At 38.3% G+C, this 9,793-nt stretch overlaps 2 protein-coding genes across 5 annotated transcripts in view; one reads left to right on the top strand and one right to left on the bottom strand.

Moving 5' to 3' along the window:
* Positions 1–9,793, top strand: part of LOC118749364 — a 910,564-nt gene that overhangs the window by 268,545 nt on the left and 632,226 nt on the right. The gene's annotated exons all lie outside the window — the stretch shown is intronic.
* The window catches only part of LOC118749371, a 228,034-nt gene that overhangs the window by 180,710 nt on the left and 37,531 nt on the right, over positions 1–9,793 (bottom strand). For all 3 annotated transcript variants that reach the window (XM_036484170.1, XM_036484169.1, XM_036484168.1), the window contains one exon: positions 6,070–6,202. In XM_036484170.1, coding sequence (XP_036340063.1) covers positions 6,070–6,115 — 46 coding nt within the window. In that variant the 5' untranslated portion in view covers positions 6,116–6,202. The remainder of the gene's footprint in view (positions 1–6,069; positions 6,203–9,793) is intronic.

Below are 9,793 nucleotides of genomic sequence, written 5' to 3' on the forward strand. Positions count from 1 at the left end.
TTTGTTATAATTGCTTCAAATAATTTAGGAATTGCAGAAAGCTTAGCCATGCCCCGGTAGTTCTCCACTGAAGACCTGCTATCGCTTTTATGTAAGGGGGTTATGAACGATTCCTTCCATACAGTTGGAAAAACGCCCTCTTTAAGAGACAAATTAAATAAGGCTGTTAACGGCTCATAGAGATAATCAGCACAATTTCTAAGAAAACAAGTGGGGATCTGGTCAGGACCATAACTAAAAGACTGCTTTAAGGACTTCAGGTAAACTAAAACATCATCGGGAGATATTATAGGGTTATGTATTGAGTTAATTGGACTTAGTTTAAAAGGATAACCAAAGTATGCTTGGGAGTTAGTGGAATAATTGGATTTAAAAAATTGAGCGAACATGTTAGAAATTGTTTGATTATCACCAGAGACGGTATTTTGATACTTCATGGCGGAAGGAAACCCCCGTACATTTCGCTTGGAGTTTACGAAATCATAAAATGATTTGGGGTTATATATTATACGTCGTTTGATTTTACACAAGTAATCTTTATAACACTTTTTGTTTAATTCAAAGAACTTGTGACGCAAAAGTGAGTATTTTACATAGTATGAGTGTAAGCCGGTTTTTTTGTGTAATCTAAAATAACGTGACTTTCTGTTTTTCAAGTTTCTCAGTTATTTAGTGAACCATAACTGTGTTTGTTCCTCAGGAACACACATGCGTTGAGGCACATACTTTTCAAATAATCTATGTACAGTACGATTAAAATGTGCAACGCTTTGCTCAACTTTTTCATTGTATATAGGCCACGACAATTTAGACAATTCTTTATTCAGTTTTTTAAAGTTGGCTTTCGAAAAATCAAAGCGAATATTTGGTTCGTATGTTTGGACATCGCAATTTTGACCATCGTTTATAATTTCGTAAGATATCTCAATAGCAGGGTGGTAGACATCTTCGGGCAAAACTAGTGGGTCACATTTATTTACAGCCGACTTAGATGCATCATCAACATAAACAAGATCTAATACTTTGCCAAACTTATTGCGAAGTACATTAACTTGATTCAGGCAGAGTTCTGCCATCTCCTCTAAAAATACGTTGTTGCACGCGCTAGACGAGAAAGGTACAATATCATTGTCAATGATGTTCCATGATACATTTGGTAAATTAAAGTCACCCAACACAATCAATGAATCAGAGGGTTTAATCATTGAATTAATTGATTTCAGTAAAGATACATGTTGTGAATACACCGATAAGTCAGATCGGGGAGGAATATAGCATAGAGCTAAGTAAGTAAACCCCCTTCCAACCTGAACACGAATGCATTTGAATTCTGCAGATTCAATGTGTGGAAGACTGACTTCTTCAGATGGTATTGAAGAGTCTACGGCAAAGAGTACGCCACCGCCGACCCTGTCCTCCCGATCTTTTCTGTAGATATGATAATTATTTGAAAGAATCTCTGAATTAAAAGTGTGAGGTTTGAGCCAAGTTTCAGTCAAAGAAATTATATTATAATTGCATTCAAGGCCATTAAGATATAAATTCGTTAATTTAGTATTTATGCCTCTTACGTTTTGATAATAAATACTTAAAGCAGATTTAGTAATCAGTTTTTTGGTTCTGTGTTCTGACGGGGAATATTTGCTAAATTATTATTTTTGTTGGGCCTATACTCAAATTCACGAACGAAAGCTCCGGAGGGCCAAAAAGAACTACTAAGCAGCATGTCAAAATTTTCTAAATTTACGTCTATTTTAAATGAAGAAATATTTCTTTCATATTTAAAATTAAATTTTCTGATACTTAAGTTGACAGTTTTAACTTTGGACAAGATGTAAAACTTTATATCGTCCTCGGAACTATCCCTCGAAAATCTAGATACAAATATAGACTTCTTTGGGGGAACCACAACCAGTCTCCTAGTATCAGACTAGATTACCGGCGGACGGGGTTGAGTAACTGAGTTACTAATTGAGGGTAGAGTAAGCGTTGGAAGATTAGATGGCGGTGCCACAACTTCAACGGGGGACGGGGAAGATACTGCAGGGTCGTTATTCTTAGAAGCAGACTTTGATATATGTTCTTTTGAGGAAGATAACTCCGTTGTCTGTGGACATGGAGAAGAAAGATTAATTAAGTCATTCGGAAGATTGTTCTGACGTGGAACGGTCCTTTCATTAGGCGGACTCTGAAGACGCTTACGTTTTGACACATGAATGTCCTTCATCGATTGTACGGTATCTAAGCATTTAAAAGATTTAAATACATTTTCATAATGTTTAAATTTTTCGGTCAGTACCGACAACTCTCTCCTTACCTCAGAAAACCCATTTCTGGTTTGCCTAAACAACTTAAAGAGATCAACTTCGGTTGACCTGCACTTTAAGCAAGACCAGCGAAGACCTTTGCCATCATTAATAGCGTCCAGAATTCTTCCTGTCAAACCAGCACATTTTAGATGGCAAATACCATCACAGAGCCAGCACGATAAGTAGCGTTCAGATTCGCTTTTAATTTGGCAGTTATCAAGATCACACTTCATATTGAAAGATTTAATAACACTTATGTTAATAAAACGACAAGCAAAAAAAGTTTAACACAACACACACAACAATTTAGGAGCTGATGTATTTAGCTTAAAAATATATGTAGCGAACAGTTTGAGTATCACTGTATTATGACACTTAATAAACGCAGCGCAAACAGCTGTGACAAGAAATACTAAACGAAGTAAACAAAAAGAGCAAAAAGAAATGTGCAAAAATAGAAACGATCTCAGTTAACTACAAAGGAATAACAACAACAATGATAACAACAAATGACTCGGCAAGATTAGATGTAAGCTAGTGAAATTTAATTAAATTTAATAAAAACCACAAAAATCACAAAACTTTCACTTAGCTTCGGTTATTATCACACTAGGATGCTCGTAGGCACTTTTTATAGCAACTTTTACTCAAAATTAGCACAATAAAATTTGCAAAATACAAAGACCAATCAAGGCACAAAATAAGTAGAACTTCACAGCTTGACGTTTGCGACAGTATACAGAACTTAAAGCATTTAAGCCCATAGTAAAACCATGGAAACAAAAAGTGAACCGGTTCGGGGAGAATGATAAGGCTGAATGAGAATGTGTGTGTGAGTTTGAATTTTGAATTTTAAAATTATATTGTTGGCAAACGTCAGACTGCCTCTCAATGGTTTTACCTTGTTATGTTTTTATCATGATTACAAACATAGCTAACATAACATTTAGTAAAACTAAAACACAGCTAGTAAAATAAAAAGAAATTAACTGCGTATAACGATTCATTATAATGTACAGACTTATCCGAATGTATGTCTCTTTACACATGCATACATATCGTCACTAGATACCAATAAAGACGCGAGCTCAAAAGTTGACAGCGAAAAAAGACGCATAAAAAAAATTTCGGCGAAGAAATAGGGCTTGTTCGAGTTGCAATCACAACCGCAGTGTTGCGCGAATTATTAAAGTATCGCGTTCTGTGTGAATTTCTAGCAATGTATTATCAGTTGGGCAGTTGCAACCATGTTGCCATTTCTCATCAGTACAGCAGTAATGCCGCTTTTATTACGTGCCTCGAACAGGCCCAGACTTTTAACATAGGTGACGGCAAAAAAAGCCGGTTAACCTCTTTGACGGCGAAGAAATACGCATAAACTTATATTCGCGGTCTACTATGTTTGCGAGTGAACAGTATACGAAATCCCTAAAGAGTTTTTCCGGAATGAGATTGAAGTCATGTTTACGCGTCTTTTCGCAAATTTTTTTCACGCGCCCTTTTTTCGTCGTCAAAACACCCGAGCTTCTCTTTCGTGTTTAGTGACGATATTATTATTATCACGTCGGAGATACTCGCGCTGCGACTTAAGAAGACATATTGTGCTAAATCCTAATTGTAATCACTCCAACCTTGGGCTATTTAAAAAGCTCAGCACTTTGAATGATGCCATGTTCCAAATTTAAGATGGAGAAGACAATCGTTCTCCCAGGTGTATCAATCTACGATTCATGCTTCGTGGGCAGGCACATAGAATATACTCTGGGGTTTCCTTCACCAGCCCACAAAACCCACAATCCGTCTCTATAGAGAGACCCATTTAATTCCAACAGCACGTTAACTTGCAGTGTGATGTCAGGTTGCCAGTAAGAGGTATAAGTTCAAGGTGTCTTTCGGAATTCCCCTGGAAAGAGTTATGCATCTCTCTAATTGTCTTTTTCCCTTTGACTTCCGCCAGTGGGCAGATATTGGAGGTTATTCCCAGCTAGTTTCTAAGTAGGTCTTCGGTGCATCCTTTAGATGTACCGCAGAAAGGCTCGGGACCACGCAGACGCATTTGTGCTACACACTTTGCGAGACAGTCAGCCCTTTCGTTGCCTTCAAACCCTTCATGTCCCTGAACCCTCCACAGCCTTAGGCTATTGTGGGCTCCCAGGTGGTTCAAGAGTTCACAAGCCTTGATGCCGTTTAAAAAGACTGTAAGGCCTGTAACACTGCCTGACTATCCGACACAATATTTATTCTGGCTACATTTTCCTTCTACGAAGGCATTCGCGAACACAGACTTCGATTGGGAAGACTTCCGCCTGGAATATGGTTAGGTATGAGCCCATTGGCAGACTTTTTTGGAATCTTAGTCCAAGTACGCCATAAATTATATCGCTACCTAAAGGTGAAAAGGTGCCAAGTCCATTTTTTCCAAACTTAAGTGTTTGATGCGGAATGGCAGGTAATATGAAACTACGTCGATTTTTCGTCTCTCCTGAAGAATTTGCAAAAATGGACTTGGCACCTTTTCACCGTTACGTGACGTATTGTATATTGACAATAATAAGGGTATAAGTTTGTACTTAGAAATCAGGTATATTTACATGTTTGCGGCCGCCGTTTTACTAAGGCATCGGTAAAATATTCGTGTAAAAAAGGTTGCTAAAATGTTAAGAGATACATATTTTCTGTTTTTCGCAAATAACTATTACTCATTGTCCCGAAACCTACCAAAATCCAATCAAGCCCATGTGTGGCAACACTGATCACATGCTTGATTTAGTGCATTGTGCGCAATGTTGGCAATGAGGCGATAGCAGGACTCAAAGGCTATGCAGCGCTACCTCGATGGCATTGCTTGTTGCATGCGTTAAGAATTGTCCATATGTACATATGTGAAAAAAGAATTTGGTAAAAAATACGATTTATTTTATGTAACTTTCGTGAGATAGGTTTTTGGAAGCGTATGATTACATATAAGTGATGTTTATTTGATGATTTTTTTTTGATGTTTATTAATATTTAGTGATGAGGTCTACTATTGAAATGAGTTAGAATGTGATCATATATATATCAAACATGTGCTCATTGGTTAAGGAACAAAAAAAGGATTACTGACTAATTAATAAAAGTGTTTAAAACTAATTTACCTTAAATCAATTGTCTTCCAATAAAATGATATTATGGAACCAACTTACAAAATTTCAGCCAAATCCAACAAAACTTGATGGAAATATATCTAATTGGTTTTAAAGTTGCATTTAAAGTCCGCAGTTTGCGGAAAATAAACAACAGCGTTGAGCGGCCTCTAAATCTTGTTCAAATAAGCTTAAAATTTAGGGGGAACTTGTCTTCATATTATCTTCAAGAATCCGAACTTTCTCAGTCGAAATTCAAAAGTCTTTTCGTTATGAATCACCCTAATGTACTTACATATCGATGCCTGAGTGGAAGATCAACCTATCTCGGCAGCCAGTTCGAAAACGCTCTATCTCAAAAAACTTTTCAAGAACGGCCTATTTCAGAATTTAATTGAAAAACACCATATCTCTAAATTCGGTTCAAAAACGCCCTATCTCACTTCAAAATGTATTGAAAATATGCTGATATAGGGCGTTTTTGAAACGAATTCTGAAATAGGGCGTTCTTGAAAAGTTTTTTGAGATAAAGCGTTTTCGAACTGGCTGCCAAGATAGGTCGATCTTCAACTCAGCCATCGATATATTGAATGCATTCAAGTTAAAAATTGTTAAGAATGAAAGTCATTACTTACCTTGAAAAATTATAAATATTAATGGTATTTCCATCCAGTGAAACATGTCGAAGGATTTTGTAAAGCCTTTAACATACGCCAATTTAAATTTGCAAAATCCCGTGCATTTTGGACACAGTCAGTTATAGCATATCTGCAAAAATAGAGTATTTACTTAAATACAGATGCTCGTTTTTTATGCTGTGGAAAACTATCCACTGAGGTATTAAACCTAAATTACAATTAGAAATGCCCAATGGCCTGAAATAAGCACGTAAACGGAAGCTACAGGGATCACTTTATCATAGCTTCTCATTCGAATTTTCCAAAAAATGTTTGAAGTGAAACTTCTTAATCGAATTCGGAGATGTTTGCGTTAAATATTTAACACCAAGTCATAAAATCTGTATCGTTCGTTCAATTTTCAAAAAGGAGGCAAGTGTCAAATGAAAGGGCTTGCCATGTGGATGTGTAATATGGTTTTAGTTTTGTGCCATATGTAAGAAAATCAGAATCAAATTATTAGATAAGTTAAATAAATTACCCCTATACGGGTATCAATCGAAATGGTTTTGAATAAACTTAATTATTTAATTACATTTAGGAGGGGTGCCTCCAGTTTGAAAAATCGAATCTAGTTAAATAAGTGTTGTGTTTAAAATACTATGCAACAATTTAAATATTTTTGAGGTGCTTGAACAGAGTGGCCACCTGTTTAAAAAGTTAAACTCAAATTACACTGTGGGACAGCCGAAACCAGCACGGACTTTCTTGACATTTTCTGAAAGCATACCCATCCATTAGTAAAACACTCGGTTGATTTGCAAAAGTTAGCTCGTATTTTTATTTTATAGCCTACTAAAGTTTTCATGTCTCGGCCTGAGTAGTGTTCAGAAAAGACGAAAAAATAGTTAAGATAAATGTCTGAGCGAATTTAAAGGTTAAAAGCGTCAGTTTGACCCTTACTTCAATAAATCCCGCAAAAAACAAATTTGGAAGGTCGTTAGAGGATTGATATATTCTAGAAAATCATTCTCCGGAAAATTTTACTAGGGGTCTTCTCAGGCAAAAGCTTCGTGCTACCAACGTAAAAGCCTCTAAAAGTTTAAAATAAAAAATCAACAAAAAACTATTTTTATAAAAAAAATTTTTTAAATTTTCTTGCCACAGATTTTTTTTCTCGATGCATCAGATCGAAAAACATGTATTTTTTTACTTGCATCTCTAAGACAAATGGAGTGCCACAAACAGTGATGGTAAATGTGGCCAGAGAGAAGAAAGTTGAAGAGTTGATTTTTTGGAAATAAAGATGAAATTCGAATTTTTCTAGAAAAATTCGATTTTATCCGAATTTTAGTAACACAAAGTTCGACTTCAAAAATTCGCCATTTTGGAGCTAAAATTCGAATATCGAATTTACCCATCCTTAAGCTAAACAGCCCGAAGGTGGCCAAGCAAGCGCCCCCATACTGGGATACATAGTAAATATGTATGTATTAAACTCCTGCGCAATTCCATTTAAACGGCCTAACAAGACATCCGATCGCCGCGCAAATACTTTCCCTCCTTTACTCTCATCGTTCGGGTCAAGTGTGAGTAAGCATAAACCAGTTTCTGCAAGCGTACGTAAACTACCGATCAATAGCAAGACGCGTAGAGTATTTACTTTGCCTTCCGCAACTACTGCGAGTAAAAGGTATTTGACAGTAGAGTACTCTACTGGTAGTACTTGAGTATTTTCGAAGAAAACATACATTTGTGGTATCTGAATACAACTAAGGATAGAAATGTAGTGGGGCCATGAAGGGAGCGACGAGCAAAACGTACTTTCAACTAAAATGCTGATATACATACCTAAGTACATATCACACACCGTCTTCAAAAGAGTCACAACTCAAAATTTGGCATTATTGAGATTTTGCGCTCAAAATGTACGCAGAGCTTTTATTTACCTTTCAGCAGAATCTGGAGCAAATTTTGTTATAATTTGTTAAAAAAAAAACCTAAGGTAAAGTAGCCCTTGCCCATATGATTATCATGTGTTAAGAAATAGTTTTTCGCATTTTCTGACAAACGTATTATTTTGAGTTGTGACTCTTTTGAAGACGGTGTGCGATATGTATGTATGTTTTTTTTTTTTTTTTTTTTTGTAGAGGTGGCACAAAGCATTGAAAGCCGAAAAGTGTGGGACTTGCCTTTCAGCTCACCGCACTAAAAACCCACCCCTGCTCCGTTTCCCTCCCACCGTGGAACTACCGTAAGGTATTACTTCGCGGAGTGGGAGCGGCCTATTGCCAATCTATGAAATTCTGCGGAGTTGTTCCGCTCGACGCAATTTAGATGAAATTGTGCTTGCCAAATTGCAAACAACGGACCAGTTATCTTCTGACTCAAGCATAGTATCCACAAGGTTATGAACCGTAAGTGGCCTCCCCACCTTCCTGCTCGAGTCATCCCTTTCGATTGCAAACCTCGGACAGACGAAAAAGCAGTGTTCAGCGTCTTCAATAATATCCTTTGCACAGAAGGTGCAGAAGGGATCGTCTTCGTGCTTAAATCGGTATAAATATGATTTAAAGCGCCCATGCCCTGTCAATATTTGGGTCAAATGGAAGTCCACTTCCCCATGCTCCCTACTTACCCACCTTGATGTCGAGGGTATGAGGCGGTGCGTCCAACGACCGCTGGCTGCGCGGTCCCACCTCGTTTGCCATTGCTGCAAGCACCTCTGTGTCACCTCTTCGCGTCTCGTTCGGTTTATAGGCCTGGGGCCTGTCACTTCCACTAGAATGTCAATGGGGCAGAGTCCTGCCACCACTAGTGCTGCTTCTTCAGACGTAGTTCGGAATGCACTGCATACTTTGATAGCGCAAAATCTGTGCAAAGACCTTGCTTCTCGTACATATGACGTCTTGCTGAACGCTTCATACCAGATTTGTGCACCATAGAGCAGCACACTGCGCACGACGCTTGCGTATAGCTGCCTACGCTGTTGTTTCGGGCCTCCTACGTTCAGCATAACCCTTGTTAGTGCCCCTGCCACCTTTTCGGCTTTCTCGACAGCATAATCAATGTGCGTCTTGAAGGTAAGCCTCGCATCAAACATTATGCCTAGGTATTTTAGGGCCACACATGATATTCCAAAGAATTGGACCCAGAACCGAACCCTGTGGTACTCCAGCCGAGACTTTATGTTCTTTGACACCGTTCCCCGTATTGTACAGTAGCACTCTATTTGCTAGGTAGTTGTCTACAATCTTGCGAAGGTATGCGGGTACCTCGAATCTGCGTAGAGCAGCGTTTATGTGTTTCCAACTTGCAGTGTTGAAAGCATTTTTTACATCGAGGGTGACAAGCAAGCAGTACTCCTTTGCTCCTCCCTTCCACCTTTCGCCACTGATTGCATCTTCCGCCAACAGCTTTACTAAACTGGCTACATCTACAGTTGACCACCCCTTTCTGAAGCCGAACTGTGTCTCTGAGAGGCCTCCCTTTTCCTCTATTGCTTCTAGCAGTCTATCGCTGATTATGCGTTCGACCAACTTGCCCGTCGTATCCAACATGCATATAGGACGATATGCTGAGGGATCTTCTGGTGGCTTCCCAGTTTTCGGCAATAGAACTAGCCGCTGGCGCTTCCATGCATCAGGAAATACTCCTTCTTTAAAGCATTCGTTAAAACTATCGACGAACACTTTAGGGTTCGCAGCTACAGCAAGCTTGAGGACACGATTTGGAATTGCAT

The sequence above is a fragment of the Rhagoletis pomonella genome, unplaced genomic scaffold (assembly GCF_013731165.1).
Source record: "Rhagoletis pomonella isolate Grant_MI unplaced genomic scaffold, Rhpom_1.0 Rhpom_scaffold_00015, whole genome shotgun sequence".
NCBI lineage: Eukaryota > Metazoa > Arthropoda > Insecta > Diptera > Tephritidae > Rhagoletis > Rhagoletis pomonella.